This window comes from Lepisma saccharinum, chromosome 13 (genome assembly GCF_977018435.1).
Source record: "Lepisma saccharinum chromosome 13, izLepSacc3.1, whole genome shotgun sequence".
In the NCBI taxonomy this organism is placed as follows: Eukaryota; Metazoa; Arthropoda; class Insecta; order Zygentoma; family Lepismatidae; genus Lepisma; species Lepisma saccharinum.
Window position 1 is genome coordinate 78,848,155 of NC_139241.1, and position 17,319 is coordinate 78,865,473.

At 41.1% G+C, this 17,319-nt stretch overlaps 1 protein-coding gene across 1 annotated transcript in view; it reads left to right on the forward strand.

The window, feature by feature from the left end:
• LOC145997452 (tyrosine-protein phosphatase non-receptor type 13-like) overlaps positions 1 to 17,319 on the forward strand; it is a 460,227-nt gene that overhangs the window by 121,180 nt on the left and 321,728 nt on the right. The window contains exon 3 of the mRNA XM_083134519.1: positions 701 to 829. Within this exon, the coding sequence (XP_082990645.1) occupies positions 715 to 829 (115 nt within the window). The 5' untranslated portion in view covers positions 701 to 714. The remainder of the gene's footprint in view (positions 1 to 700; positions 830 to 17,319) is intronic.

Here is a 17,319-nt window from a genome sequence, read left to right on the forward strand (position 1 = left end):
GCGTTTTGGAGGTAGCGACATAGAAAGGCATCGCCCGCGGCGCGAACCGTAAATCAAATTACATTATAATAGCGAATTGTTGATAAGAGTCGACTTCCGAACGCCGCTAGTTCGCTACAGGTTTGGACGTGTCGTTTCCCATCATGTCCATACACGACAAGGCGTTTATATTTCAGCCATTAACTTTGTCCGGCGAAGAGCACAGTCGTGTCGCGTATATAGAGGAACATTGACACCGTCTGTTCAACACATGAGCATCGCTTAAAACCTATTAAACCTGCGTGTAGAACATGGATCACCCCACCTCTCGCTCGGTGGGTTCTCTGTTTGACCACCGCCACGATGAATATGCTAAAAGATCGCCGATTCGTTACGATATGGTTCACGGTTATTACATTGAGCGTCGATTTCCATGAAAGCATATGTTTTTTTATTGCCCCTTGGTTTCCGAACGTTGGCAAACCCGCATCACGCCCGTGTGAGTTTGGGTTACATACGTGCAGGATGAAACGATACACATATGGACGTGCTGTAAATTTCCAAACGGTTTTGGCGTGTGAAATCCAATCATATCCGCAGCTGAATGTGTTAAAGGTAATTATGCTCAAAGTAAAATGTAATTATTAGTTCAACGTATTGTGTCTATTCAATTCGTAAACTTGTGTGTAATGTGTGATTGACAGATGCTGCTTGTTCATAGGTGACTCTGGAGCGATGTCTGTGTCCGTCTCTGACGTACTGGAAGTGCGAGCCGCGGGTCTGAAGGAACATGAACTATGGTCTCTTCTCCACCAATCAGCACTCGCCCTGCAAGATGTCCTCTTCTCATGTAAGTACAGAAATTCTTTCTTCTTAACCTTGTGTGTTATTTTGCCCCTTGACTTTCAGAACGTTGGGAGACTTGCATCACGTTCGTGTGAGTTTGGGTTGCATATGCACAGGATGTTTTTGTTACTCCTTGACACATAGGATATGTACTATACCCTGCCCCAGGTAACTGTAGAGCAGGGCCGCGCATATCGGCAGAGGAGGAGGAAAATAGATTGGTGAAAGCGCAGCGTTGCCAACCTTACGGTCCTAACCGTACATGTATGGATATTTCATGGCATGTACGAACGTACGGTCCACACATTATCCGTACGCTAAGTGCACGGCTTGTAAAAATTTGCTTTTGCAGTTTTATCCCTAATATTTCCCTAAGAAATTCTTAAACCAATCGTACGGACCTGGAGACAAAAATACGGTCTTTTGCCATGTGCGTTCGGTATTATCCTTTTCAAAAGTTTGCAACGCTGCATAGGAAATCCGGTAACTCCCGTCGCCCTTTACACAATCCCATTTCTCTCAGTGTTCATTGGTGGAGCCGTCTCGCGTCACTGCTTGCGCAGAGACTTGTTCTCGTTCGCCTGGTCTATTAGCTGGTACGGAGTTTATGTAGAATGTTCAATTCCACACAGTTAAAACAGCGACAATCCAGCGAAGCCAGGGCTGGCTCGGTAGCTCAGTTCTTGATCAATAGCAACGTATGCAATAGATCCGGGTTCGAGTCCTGGTCGGGCCCTCACTTATCACTGAAATTTCTGCACACGATAACTTGTAAATTCCCTTGCAGTTTTCTTAACAATTGACAGATTCTTGTTCTCGACCCTTCACGACAAGGATAGCAGATGGCAACACTTAAGAAGTCGCCATATTGAAAATGGCGGCAAAATGGTTTTTCTCAAATATTACCGAAACAAATGGACAGATTTCGTTGTTTTTTTTTTTAAACGATTCGATTTCTAATTTTCTATGAAATGAACGGTATCTATAACATCCTTATCATATAGTTTTGATTGAAATCTTAGAAATTATAAATGCATTTCCTTAATAAGATTATTATATAGATTGTTTCAAAGGTCGCGCCATTAACTTCGATCGCTTACACCAGCTAAAACCGTAACGAATATTTACATAGGTTGTTTTGCACTCGGAACTGGACCTACAGGTCGTCCTATCCATTGTGTGCCTTCACCGGATATCGACCCAGACATATTTGATTACGCCATCATGGAGGAACCGCTATAGTCTAGTCGGTAAAACTGTAGGACTGCCACACGGGAGACCCGGGTTCGATTCCGAAGGTGCGTTATCTAAGGTTTATTTTTTCCGGCTCTGTCCTTGCATAAAGCGTCCTCAAGTAAATGGGTACTAAGATACAGGAGTCCGGTGCGTGGTGGTGATCACATCTCCTAAAATGGCTGAGATCAAGAATGTGTGGTGCATTACCCCCACATCTCTCCCTATATGTGCCATGTGCCTTCTTGGCACAATGCAATGGGTGTTCTTTGTGAGTGTACCATGATCGTCGCTATTAGCCAAAAGTAACATAAAATGGGCAAAATGAGAAAAATAGAAAGAAGAATCATTCAACTGTATTAAAAATCTGAATCGTTGAAAAAACATATATACTGGTTGATTTGGTAAGGCCTACAACTTTGTCAGCCCCCTTCCCTCTTTCTTACAGTGAAGAAGTTCGCCACCACGGACAGGCACTCCTGCGTGATACGGAATAGCCCCTTTGACGGAAAACCACAAATCATAATGACGCTCCCCTGTGACAAATTGCGACACGCTCTCTCCCAACGGAAGTGACAGCTTGGCTGCTAACAGTCTTCCTGACGGACAATGATTTATTAATTCCTCTTTCGTGTCGTTGACGATACAGTTACGGTGCTGTAAGAAGTCTGACCTACAAGCCTTTATGACCGATAGGTGAGAGTGTTAAAAATATCGCGTCCACTGACCATTTCGTGGGTGACTCTTCGTGCGATTCACCCGCTGGTCCAAATGGTCCCAAAGATGTTCGATTGGATTGAAATCAGGGGAATTAGCGGGCCAGTCGAGGTATGAATACTCATCATGCCATGCAGACACAATACGAGCTCTTGTCAGTGTGGCTACTCACCGGGAATTCCTTGAATTTGCTGGAATTCTGCGTGAATTATTGACTCCGGGAATTCTGCATCTCTCTCTCTCTTTTTTAGAGAGAGAGAGAGAGAATTCTTCCCCCCCCTCTCTCTCTCTCTCTATCTGAACGGATGAAGGAGAGAAAGAAGGAAGGAAAGAAAGAAGAAAATTCTCTTTCTTACTCCTCTCTTTTCTCTCTCTCTCTTCTTTTCCCCCTCTCTCTTTCTCTCTCTTCCTTCTTCCTTTCTTTCCTTCTCTCCTTCTTTAAGGAAAGAAAGAAAATGAGAGAAGAAAACTATCTCTCTCTGAAGAAAGGAAGAAAAGAAAAAGAAGGAAAGGAAAGAAAGGAAGAAAAAAAAGAGAGAAAGAGAGAGAGAGAGAACTCTCTCTCTTTCTTCTCTTTCTCTCTTCTCTCACTCTCTTTCTTCTCTCACTCTCTTCCTTCTCTCCTCTCTCTTTATCCCTCTCTCTCTCCTTCTAGAGAGAGAGAGAGAGAGAGAGAGAGAGAGAGGAAGAAAAGTAAGAAGAAGTTCTTTCTCTCTCTCTCTCTCTCTCTCTCTCTCTCGAGATAGAGAGAGAGGGGGAGAGAGAGTGGAAAGAAGGGGAGAAAGGGGGAGAGACAGAGGACGAGAAGAGAGAGAGAGAGGGAGAAGCACGTGAAAAACTGCAACTTTTATTAATGCAAATCTCATTGAATTTTTAAATGCCCTGAGGCAAGTTTTTTAGTTTAGCTTTTATTTTGGTGGAGGATGGAAAAGAAAGCTGCGTGAAAAATAAAACATTATCTCTGAATCCGTTACTTTGTTAGTATCCTTTGCAGAACGACTTATCTGACAGACGAAGATTATTGCAAGATAATGTATATTGAAGTTGATCAGTTAAATTTGAGTTTGGAATTCTTATTCAATTTACAATTTTTCGTAGATTAGTATACTCCGTGCGTAACATTTCTAACTTGTGTTTGTAGATGTATTTCGAGTCTGAGTATGTGAAATGTATTAAATATTTTAAAAATTAATCGTTCAATTGAATTGAATTAGAAATTTTGGAAACATTGAAATCACGCAGAACTTTTATATTGTTATACGATATATGTGCGCGCGTGTGTGGGGGAGGGGAAGAGGCGTAAGGTTGAAAAGGAGAAAATATATGCTTGTACCCTTGAATTTTTTGAAAGTTCGCCTTGAAAACCGGGAATTTTATCGTGGTTCTAGAGTGGCAATTGTCGTCCTGAAAGACAGGAGCATTCATCACGAAGGTGTAGGGAAAAGGGAAACACATGGTCATCCAGAAACTGAAGATATACTTACTGGTTCAAGGTCTCTGTCACCTGTGCGATGTGCCCAGTTCGTGGCGTGAAAAACAATCCCAGACCGTCATAGAACTCCCTCCTTCTTGAACTACCCCTGAAACACAATCGGGATGAAAAGCCTCATGTGACCTATGGTGCACACGTCCCCTTGTATCGTTAGAGTACACACACACAAGAAAAACCCTCGACTCATTGGACCACGTTTCCAGTCCTCCGGGGTGAAGTGTTGGTGACCCCGAGCCCACTGAAGACGTGCTGCTTTGTGGACTGCTGTTATAACGTGTTTCTTCCGGGATACTCTGTTCCATATGTTCATCCTACGCAGTCCTCTTCTCAATCTCCTTTCCGCAACTGGTTGGGAACGACCCTCATTGACCGCTTGGAGTAATTCCTGGCGAGTTTGAAACCGATCTGCAGCTTCAAGATGTTCAACACGGCGGCGATCCCTGTCGGTCATAAGTAGGGAAAAGATTTTAAGGTGTAAAATTATGGGCGGGAAACGGGAAAAAAGGTTCTAAATGTTTTAAAAAAGGTGCTGATAAAATGCCTTTAATCAATGCTCTCTTTTGCTACGCCTTCTGCCGAATAGGTTTTGTGGAAGTTTGCGTTTTTCTGGTGGGATTTGCTACATTATCTTGGGAACTTTTTGGGCTGCAATGATTATATTATGGTCGGTATTGCTGCTACAACCATAATTCGTTGTCTTCTTGTTCTAAGAGAACCAAACCCAACAAGCTTAACCTAACCACCACCCCTGAAAACTACCAGCCAATGGGAATGGTTGCAAAGGTTGTAGCAGCAATCATTACCTTATATTATACCATTTTATAACCTCGTTCTGCTCTACAGAAGGATTTTATGTAGCTGTACAAGAAAACTGAAAATTATTTATTTTTCTGTCCAATTTTTTAACAAAACATGAAAGAAAAGGAAGGGAAAATGTGCTGAAGCATCAAAGAGGATGTAAAAAGGGGATAAATGTGCTAATCTCACGAAAAGGTGCAACAAAGTGTGTTAATTTTACTTGATTTCATGTCCTAACGATCGATATGAAAACACTTATTTTTTTGGAAAGGTGTGTCTCTGTGCACGCCCACACAATGCCACCTTTTTGCCACTTCGTCACGACTGACTTGCCACCCATTTCACAAACTGCTTCCACAATACTGAAGCTCATAATCTCTCGAGGTAACTGTTCAAGCCTTATCACAGAGGTCGCTGCTCGTTGGCCAACACTAGCTAGTACTCTCAGGACGCGATCTGTTGGGCTGGGAAAGTAATTGTATGTTTTACCTGGGGGTGACTAATATTTTATCCGGGGTGTGTGTATGTTGAAGTTGATGAGATAAATTTGAGTTTGAAATTCTTATACAATTGAAGGGCTCAGAAGTAAAATATAGTGACATTTGAGTCATTATTGAGTTACAAAGTAAAAAGATCCTTCATTCAAGTTTCGAGCCTAATTTCTATGCCATGCTATTAGCATTGGACTCGTGAACGCTTCAGAAATTGGTAAAAACAATACGAGAACAATTATATGCAGTATATTTTATAATAACCTTTCTTCTTGTTAAACTCGATAATTACCAAGATGCCACTTTCCATGTTTTACCCCCGACTCCTTCGTTAACAATTTTTTGTAGTTTAGTGCATCCTGTAACATTTGTGATTTGTATTTGTAGATGTATTTGGAGTTTGGGTATGTGAAATGGCAAATGCAAACTCTCCTCCTTTAGTTTTTAATTGAATTCGAATTTTTGGATATATTGGAATTACACACACCTTCTATATTTTAATACAAGGGAGAGTCAAATTAAAACTTTGATTTGTTTTCGTTTCTTTTCTAGTAGATTTCTGTATGTAGGGTTGCACAAGTTTACTTCATTTTAGCACAGACGCCATTCTCGAACTTTCTTCTCCATTACTAAACTTGATGGTGTGGTAAGCATGCACAGAGATATTGAATTTTCAATTGCCGAGAAGTTTCTGTAAGTTTTAGGCTGGCAGAGGGCAAGAAACCACTCCTCTTCACTGGTGCAAGTGTGTACAAGGCGCATCTTTAAGAAAAAAAAACAGGAATTGCGTTTTCAAGCTCACTTGATTAGTATTGTAGCCTTGAGGTCGTTTTGTAAATAACAGTTGATACCTCATGTAAATTTGAACTGTATACAGTCTGCCCTACAATTTTTATTGAACTTTAATGTTTTTATTTTTCTTGTAATATATGGTGAGAGGCGGTAATACGTAAGGTTGATACAGAAAACATCTGCTTGTATCTTTGAAATTTTTGAAAATCACCTTCAAAACCGGAAATTATACTTGAATTTTGTCATGACCCTGTAGTGCCTAAGTACTCAAGTGACGGCTCAATAGGGCACAAGAGTAAATCTGCCAACAAAGGAAGAGGTGGTTCGCTCGCGTCTCCCACCTCCCTAAGCTTTGTTGTAATCCGCGACGCGGAAGAATCACCGTGGCAAAGAAAAGGGGCAACTGCCGTTAGTCCCATTTAGGACTTCAAGAAACCAATTTCTCTTTATTTCTTTTCCACCCTCCCTACCATTCTTTGTGGACGGGGAAAAGAGGGAGAAATATTTGTCTTTCTCTCTTTCGCCTCAAATCCTTGAACATTCTTTTTCATTTCCCCCATCCGTTGCTTCTCCTTACCTGCTTTTCTAAGAAGAAGAGGAATTACTCGATCTAACACGCGGAACGTTGGTGTATTGTAAAATAAAACACAACGATGCTATTTTCATGCTTTTTTACATTAACGTCAGTGCACTTAAGGAATAATGCTCGTATGGACATTTAACTCGTGTGTGTGTGTGTGCACGTTGGCACATCCGTACAAGCGAGGATTCTGTTAACACACCAGCAATCCGAAGAGGTGTGTCGACCGAAAATTTGATGAAGTCCTCGCAACGTTGTGATAATTAGTGCGTATGTATACAGTACTCTGGGTCATCACCGTGCCTTTATCATCACCCGATCCTGCAGGAACACAATCCATCGCAGCCATGGCCAGCTTATTCAAACTACCTCAACTGCATCAAAAGATGCATGGACACTCATGAAGAGAACTATCGTCAATCGTGCCATGTCGTGTAGAGAGGTGCGTATGCGGGATGGTCATTAAGATTGCTGACACTCATATTCACCTCAGTTTGTAACAGTGCTACTGAGTACATTTTTCATCTTGTTTCAGGTAAAATACTTCTTATTTACTGTCAAATATATATATTTTGCTTTCTGCCTAATTTCCTGGCAACTCAATTCCCTTCTGCAATTTTGAGCAGTAACATTATCATTTTACGGTTATTAGCAGTGCTCCTAACCGTCGTAAGAGGGGCGGAGTGGACAGAGCAAGAGGCTTCGTCGGTCGCGGTCGTGCAATGGGAAACTAGCACCTCTGTTGTCCAGAAGTGCAAGCCAGTTGTTCAAGCTTGAAATACACAAGGGTCGTTCAACGTTGACCTAGACATTTGTGAATAAGGAAGTGGTACATAGTTGGAGAACGATGAAACTGCCAGAGGAAGTACCTTCGCCTTTCGAGAGTATTGTACGTTCGATGTATTTGGCGCATGCGCAGTGGCGTCAGCAAAAATGGCGGCAAGTAATGTGTCTGTAGCTGTGGAGCAGCTGTGTGTGATCAAATTGCTTGTGAAGCAGAACCGGAAGCCAGATGAAATTTTAAGAAGACTTCAAGCACAGTCTGTGGAACAAACGATGTCACGGGCAAGAGTGTACAAGCGATGTCAACACTTTGGCGAAGAACGCTGGTTGCTGACAAATGAACCGCATGGACACATTTTCCCGACAGGCATCCAAGTTGTCCTTTATGTGATTTTTTTGGGGGAAAGGGTCATGATTAATGCCCAGTATTCCTGCTCATTGATGAAGGGTGCCAGACGTAATGCCATGCTCGAGGAAAGACTCGGGATGTTTTCTGCAAATGTCATTCTTCACCATGACAATGCACGGCCCCACAGGGTCAATTTGACAAGAACAACTCTCCGAAAGGATTTTGCTCCATGGGATGCGTTCCGAAAGTCTTAACGAAACGAGCGAATTGAACAAAGATAATTGGTCTCGTGAACCTGGTGAAATCAGTTGTTTTACAAGACTTATAGAGCGCTCTATGCGAAAGCACAGGCGCAGCGTTTTGTTTGTAGAAAGTTTCAGCATGGCGTTCAGTGGAAGGCATGTCCTTCGGGCAGAAATTAACTCTTACTGTGGACGCTGTTACTCATTTTTAATCACATTGTGAGAACAGTTAAGACACAGTCATGTTGTGCATGTTGCTTCATATCGCCGCTCTCTGTTAAAACTCGAATACATTTTTCGAACTTGTGCAGTTTGAAGCCATCATGCGCGCGTGTTGTCTGCAAGCAGCAGACGATTCTCACCGAACCAACCAGCCTCCTGGTCCGTGCGTTTGGTGAATCTCGTTCTCGTACGAAACGCACGGAATGCGACTTTTTGGGACAGCATAACGAACCTCACGAAACACACTAAAGCACTAATGGGATGGCCAGTTGCCATAACTCGTTTAACGCGTTAAACTCGTGCGACTTTCGGAACGGGCCCATGTTCTTCTTCGGATTTAACCCTCAGTGATTATCAATTTTTTTTGATCCGCTTAAAGAGCATATGAGAGGGAATGAATTGAAGACAGATGAAGCACTGACTAGAGATGTCCTGCAGCGTCTACGACAGCAGTCAACTTCCTTGTACGCCAAAGGACTGAGGAAACTGAAACAATGATGGCAGCGGTGCCTGGATGCTCAGGGGGATTCCTTTGAAAAACTCACATAGTTTTGGTGCTTGTTCCTAGAAATAAAAGTCTCGTTCAACCTTGAACGACCCTTGTACAGGGTGTCCCAGTTAAAATGTAGCCAGGCTCCGATCAACAGTTACATGCTAAGGATCATGAAAAGAATGAAGATTGTGAAGTGATGACGTTGATTACCTACCACGGTTCACGTTACAATGTACTATTGCATTTTACTGGTGCAATATAGCCTCATAGACAAATGGCTTTGACCCGGGGTACTTTTAACTAGGACACCCAGTACAAAACAGCACTAACTCGTATGTGGATACATACGCATGACGGTTGCACCCATACTTGTACCATGACCATCTGTTTACTTCCTCTGCTGGAATCGGAAACAATAGACGTGCGTCCTCTGTCAACATCCTGAGCTGGACCCGTCATGGCTGATAACGAATAAGCGCTGCAAATCCCATCCAGTAGCCGAAGGGATCATAACGCGTATGAATCGATATAGTCTTTTGTTCAAACACTGTCCATTCGAAGCGGCCTTTATCCGAGGAAGCTCAGTTGAATTCGGCGTGCGAGCAATTCATCTCCACGATTTTAGCGCACAAATCTATCCGCAGCGTATGTTACGACGTAACATATGGGGGAAATTGTCTGACCTAAACATGGACCAATTAAATTTGTTTTATTTCATTGGTTAGTTGATTTATGTTATGCATCGTCGCTTTTCTGCCACTTTTGGCTAATCGCGATGATGAGGATGAGTGATGAAATTGATGAAGAAACACTTACAAGAACACCCATGACCAGTCCGAGATTAGACCCCAAGAACTCTGCCGTCCTAGCGTTGTTTGCTAATCCAAACGGAATAGTGAAATTAAGAATTAGATTTATACTTCTATTGATAATATTATTTACACCCCCTTCTAATTCCTACACCACTACCAATAACAGATATAACTGTAACATGACTTAGTCGCAGTTATTACGTTAGAATGTAAAGCACTATAGTGGCTATTCATTTTCAGAAGTAACTCTTATTCCATACCCCTGCATATATCTATGAGGAGGCAGTTGTAAAATATATTAGTTATGCATTGTGGGAGAAAATATGAGGATTAGAGTGCTCCAGCGAGAGGATTTTGCTCCAGCGCCAAATAGTTCGTTCGAACGACGCTAGATTGCGTGCGGAATTGAGAGCTTCTTCGCTCGAGCGAATAACGCTCGAACAGGCAAAACGAGTTGTATAACACGCGAAGACCAGTAGTACACGTACCGTGCGTTCATTTCAATCTTCAGCCGAGAGATCTGGAGAAGCGTAGCGGGCGGCGCTGACGGAGATGCCGACATTTGCGGCCTGTAATGCCCTCTTATTTTTATGAACATATGCAGACATTTATATAAATATTGCAAAACGAGCACTAACCTGTGTTATAAGAGTTGTTGAAAGTGATGTCGAGCTACATTCACACATTCCTGGCATCGTTTGATGAAATTTTGATACGCCCGCAAAAGTTCTTCTTCCGTAATTCTTCCAAGTTCTGCCCTTATATTGTCTTTCAGTTTGTCGATGCTATGTGGGTTATTTCGGTAGACTCTATTTTTGAAGGTTCCCCACAAATAATAGTCACATACGGTAAGATCTGGCGAACGTGAAGGCCATAAACCACTATAAATTATTCTGTCATCAAACACCTCCCTTATAGCGTCCAAAGAATCAGCGGCGGTATGGGCTGTGGCCGAATCTTTTTGAAAATACCCTTATTGTCTCTCATTATCTGATAACAACTGAAGAAACGGCGCGAGTATTTGTGTGCGGTACCTCTCTCAATTTATTGTTTTTTTTTCTTTCAAAAATATAGGCCCTATTATTCTTTTTGCATTTACAGCACACCACACACCAATTTTTGCATCATGTAACTGAACTTCGTGTATTTTTCGGGGATTTTCAGTGCTCCAGTATCTATTGTTGTGTGAACAAACATGACCACGCAAGTGAAACCATGCCTCATCCGAAAAAAATAATATTACGTGAGGATCAACAATATCATCTACAATATTCTGCAAAACCCAATTACAGAAATTTACTCTACTTACGTTGTCAGGGGGCCGTAATTCTTGCACTATAGAAACTCTGTATGGTTTTAATTTTAGTAGCTTAGTGGCTGTATGTGCTGATGATTTTGACACGCCCATCTCTTGTGAAACACGGCGTATAGGTTTGTTTGGAGAACGTTCTAACGCTGCACCAATTTCATCGAGTTTTGCTTCGGTTAGAATCCGTCGTTTTCGCTTAGGTGTTTTACAATTTAACGATCCAGTTTCTCGTAATTTGTGGTCAAGATATCTAACCGTATCTCTATGTGGAGGTGAAACGCCTGGGAATTTCTGTGCAAATTGCCTACACACGTCTCGACACGAGTCTGTTTTCACGTAACTATCATACATAAAGTTTCTTTGTTCTACGAGGGGGCCTAATAAGTTCTCGGATTGAACCCCTTCCGCACGTGTCATCCTGAAATCATGCATTGCATTTGAACCATTGATCTTTTGGAAGTTTAAGTGCCAGCTGGGATGATCGTATCACTAACGGTTTTTCCTTTACAGACCATTGATTGAAGCATGGCGCAGCCAAATGTGGAATTTATCAAGGAGGAGTTGCGAGGTGTCATGAAGTTCTTCTTCCTGTAACAGAAGTCGCTGAAGGAAATCCATGGTTGCATGCTAGACACATTGGGTGTACATTGCCCTTCACACTCCACTGTGAAGAAATGGTGCTCAAACTTTAAGCGTGGTGATTTTTCCACAGAAGATGGTGAAAGATGTGGGAGGCCAGTGTCAGTGTCAACTCTGGAAAAAGTGGATGAGGTTCATGACCTGATTTTGAGTAACAGACAAATTTGACTTCAATCGATAACTGAGACCTTGCACATATCCAAAGAACGTGTCTGGTCAATAATCCATGATCAGTTGGACATGCACAAGCTTTCCGCGAAATGGGTGCCCAAACGTTTGAACGCCGATGAGAAACGCAAACGTGTGGCATCTTCTCAGGCGATTTTGCGGTATTTTGCGAACTCTAAGGACGATTTTTTGAATCGGCTTGTTACCCAGAATGAAAGTTGGTTCCACTACTTTGATCCTGAGACCAAACAGCAATCATGCGAGTGGCGCCACTCAGGATCTCCCAGGCCAAAGAAATTCAAAGCACAGAGGTCCGCAGGTCTGCTTGCCTCAATATTCTGGAATAAGGATGGTGTTTTGTTATCAGACTACCTTCCAAAGGAACAAACCATACATAACATCAGAGTATTACTGCAGTCTTCTGGCTAAGTTAAAGGACGCTATTAAAGAAAAGCGCCAGGGAAAATTGAGAAAAAGTGTGTTGTTTCTGCAGGACAATGCTCCCGTTCACAAGGCTCTGGAAGAACAATGGATTTTCTGAAGGGCCTAGAGTTTCAGTGCATTGACCACCCACCTTACTCACCAGACCTTGCGCCCTCTGATTATTATCTCTTCCCTAGACTGAAAAAAGTTCTGAAAGGACAGAAATTTAGAAGTGATAACGAGGTTATAGCAGCTGCCGAACAGTTTCTTGCAGACCAGGAGAAATCATTTTTTTTGGAGGGGTTAGAGAAGTTGGAGCAAAGAAGTTCCAAGTGTGTAGACCTTCCGGGAGAATACGTTGAATAGCCTGAAACTTTCGTGCCTGTAGCTAAAGTCCTTCTGGGTCGGTCCGAGAACTTATCAGCCCCCCTCGTAACGTGAACCTTGCGGCTGGCATTCCAATCGTCTCACTGACACAACACACATACACACTGCAATAACACAAACAAGTAACGGCAAGTAACCAAGAAAAACACTCTTGCGCACAGTACGAAATTAACACGCTCTTAGTTTACATCCGCTCGCCACTATATTAACAGCTCTGTCTTCATCTAGTCGCGAAGGAACAAAAAACTCGAGCTCGGAGATTTCGGATTGCAAGGAAGCTCACGAAGACCATTGACTTTTAACGGTTTCGTCTGCAGCGTAATCTTGATACAGTGTTGCACATTCGAAACCTCCAAACGATCCCCATCGACACAAAACTCTTCCAAGGATATAAACTTAAGCAGGACGTTACTGGTCAAAACTATGATTAAAATGTTTTATTATCTGCGGCTCTTAACATCGTTTCTAAAGCGTATTTATTTGTGTATATAAGGGCAGAACTTGGATGAATTACAGAAGAACACAGGTTAGTGCTCGTTTTGCAATATTTATATAAATGTCTGCATATGTCCATAAAAATAAGCGGGCATTACAGGCCGCAAATGTCGGCATCTCCGTCAGCGCCGCCCGCCACGCTTCTCCCGATCTCTCGGATGAAGATCGAAATGAACGCACGGTATAACCGTAATTTCTCTGTTGTAGTGGGCCCTCGAATATGGGCCGTGAACTGAAATAAGCAATGAGATTGAAACTTAAGTAAACATGAGTTATCGTCTTATGTTAAAATGTAGTTTACTCTATCTTACGAATACACAGTGATATATGAAAATGAAACAGATGATTGTGGGCTGAAACTGCCAGGAAGGATATTTTACATATATGTGTCTCCGATTATTGTCACATTAAAATGATATTCCATTGTTTACACTCGAGAGTGGGAGACTCAAACGGTAACGAGCGAGCGAAAGTGGCTCCATGCAGTACTCTAGTGTCGATCCTAGAAAACTCAGGGAAAATAAATTTAGACTTCATGTGGAAACCCTTATTTACAGTAATCTTGTGGAATTGTAGACAAATCTTCTACATTCTCAGAGGAGACTTTTGTTAAAGCACATGGGTGGGGCTGGGTGGGAGGAGGGAGAGTCTAAGAGAGTTATGCATCTTTTAATGCTTTTAAGCTCATCCTTACCTGCTTATTTCTCGGAGAGATTTTGCATTCCTTTTTTTTTTTTTTTGTCATCCTTTTGAAGCAATACAAGAATAGAACGAAAATCACAGAAAGGGATGCAAGATGAAAAGCAGGCAGCATATTGACAGAGTTTTAAAGCCAAACACTTTCTTATAGTAGTCGTTCTAGAAGCTTTACAAATCTCGACCCGAGAAAAAAAAAAACTTTCAAAGGATGACGGGGAGTGGAGCGTAAGTTCTTTCTCTGGGAGATTAAATTGACATTAGCTTTCCCAAGCTCAAATTTTCCTAAGTCTGAGCATACTTGTAATTTTCTAAGTTCTGTACATTTATAAACATTTTACATACTTTTATAGCCTAACAAATTAATTCATATAGCGCAAAAAGCTGTTTTATAGTAATATAATCAGTGTAAAATAAACTGCAAACTTAATTTTTACCCTACTTCAAATAATAATAATAATGTATGAACACTTTCAGTTTATTGCTCGAAAAAAAGCACGAAATATTCACCTTCCTCTATCTGTTTCTCGGTGATGCACTTAAACATTTGGTCTGAGGAGGTAGGGGGCGCAAGAGAGAGAGAGGGGGGAGGGAGCAGAGAGAGAGAGAAAGAGAGGGAAAAGGGAAATGCTTCCTTCCTCCTCTCTCTCCTCTTCTCGCTCATCTTTCTTTTTTCTTCCCAGAGAAAGAGAGGGAGAGAGAGAAAGAGAGGGGACAGAGAGAGAGAGAAAAAAAGAGGGAGAGAGAAAAAGAGAGGGGGCAGAGATAGATAGAGAGAGAGAGCTCTTTCTCTCTCCCTTTCTTTCCTTCTTTCTAGAGAGAGAGACAGAAGGAAAGAAAGAAGGAAGAAAGAGAGAGAGAGAGAGAGAGAGATCCATTTCTCTTTTTTTTCTCACTCTCTCTCTCTCTCTCTCTCTCTCTTTACTCTCTTTCTCAGAGAGAGAGAGAGAGGGAGGGGATGGGCACTCTCTCTCACTCTCTCTATTAAAGAAAGAAAGAAAGAAGGAAAAAGGAAACAAATAAATAAAGAAGGAACAACAATACAACCAATTTTGATATATTGAGTGTTTTTGGTACATCTACAAAATTTAGAAACAACCACGAGAATGCAAACTCCAGCAGCCAATGAAATCTTACGACAATTTCCTCAACCAACCACAAGCGCCATCGAAGAATGAGATAAACCACTTGCATTCTACACTCAGTCACTTGTGGGAGCTGCGTAGATGTAGTTATGATCTTCGGTTATTACTTGTGTTGTTAACAAGTATGGGTCACGAACCAGTTTTCCAGTTTGTTTACCCTGATTAGAGGGACATTTGAAGTTTCCCATGATCTGACATCTCTTGCGACCAAAATATCTGATGAATATCAGGTTTCAGTCAGTTCAACATAAACGAAGGCTTACCTTTCCCAATGTATTAAGAGCCAAACGTTTGTAAAAAATCTGAAGTCAAGATTGCAGAATAGGCATTTTGAGGCACGATTAAGCAAAATAGGCGCCAAACCTCAAAATAGGCATTTACAGGCACTATAAAAGTGCGTTTTCCGACTAGAAACCAACGTAAAACATTAAAGCCTATGTTTACTACAAATGAATAAAATAGGCAAAAATCCGCACACAACGTATTTATAATCGTTTCTTACACAGCCCTCAAGCCTCTGATCTATACCTACTCTGGATACACTTCTAGGAATTTATTAAATCATCTACTGTGATCAAGATACACAAGATGAAAAGCTTTAGTAGTGTGTTTTGTACTACAACCAGTGCGAGAAATGATGAACCCCCCTCAGGCAGATTTGGCTACACTTAAAACTTGCTCAACATGCCCATATGAGCGTTTTGCTCAAGTGTGGAACCCTGTCTAACCCAAGATTTTTGTAAAAATGCCCTCGGGAAGTTCCTGTGAAATGATGAGCACCCTCAGATTGATTTGTCCACACTTACAAAATGCACTTCTGTCAGATTGTTGTCCATAAGCTTGTTAAAAATATGCCCCTCTTGATATTTTTTTTGCCCACGCCTAAAACTAAGCCCTAGCATCATGTTATGCATCAAATTATGATGCAAGAGCTTTTGTTTTATGCAACAAATTATGATGCAAGAGTTTTTGCATTGTGTAACAAATTATGATGCAAGAGTTTTTGCATTGTGCAACAAATTATGATGCAAGAGCTTTTGCATTACATATCAGTTAGTATTGTGAGAGTGGCTGAGGAGTACAGATGTGTTGTTCCATTGCTCCTCTTATTTTTTTTAAAAATATCGCAGATTTGTATAAATTGAATTATAGGTTTGTTTGATTCAATATATAGAATTTTCTAATATATTGAACAAAGGGTTTATATTTGCCCTAGTTTGTTATACAAGATCAATACATGACACATGGTATTAGGTCAATGCCTTTCCATGCACATCACGACATGCCTGTGCAGACATGCAATTGAGAAAGGTCAGTGCTTCAGTGGATCAATACTTATTCTATCTTTGTGCATGTAGGCTATCCTGTACAACCTGTCATAGGTTTATTAAGTATAGAGTTTTGATTTGAACCCCAAGAAATTTTATATAAATACCAAAGCCAAAAATATTAACACACATACACACACATATACACACACTAAATATACAAAGCACACTGCTGAACCAAACTTATATTTTTTATTAAGCATAGAATTTTGATTTGAACCCCAAGAAATTTTATATAATAAACCAATAATAAAAATGCCAAATCAAAAACATTGTAATCAATGCAATAAGAATATATCCAGCCCCAATTGGGCTAAGCATCAAAAGAATTGTAATCCAGAAAAATGCAGAACACCCACAAAAATATGCCCAAAATGCCATAGAAAATATAGCATGGAATATTTCACATATAAACATATGGGTACTTGTTCTGCACAGTCATCAACATTGCCCCAACAACCATCTACATCTGGTCTGAAAAGGAAGCATGAAGCACTTGTTAATGCTAGAGCAGCAAAGCAGCCACGCTATGAACCCATCCATAGCAGTTTTAATGGCCAACTTAGGGATTACCGGTTTGTATCAGAGCAAAAATGAGGTATTAAGAATTTTTTGAACAGTATAAATCCAGATGTGCAGGCAATTCTAAATGCACAAAATGGCTCTTATAAGCTGTCCCTCAAATTGTTTACACAATATAAGAAACCAAATGGCACAAAATTTACACAGCCCCACATAACAGAAACTGTAGCTGTATATTCAAATACAAATTCAGACAAAATAATAAGCAGTTTGATAGATCAATTGAATATTAAACACTCTGAATTTGCTGCAAAAGAATCAGGATGGAGCCTATGCGGAACTCCACACAAGCTCTATGTTAATATTTCTGAATTCAGC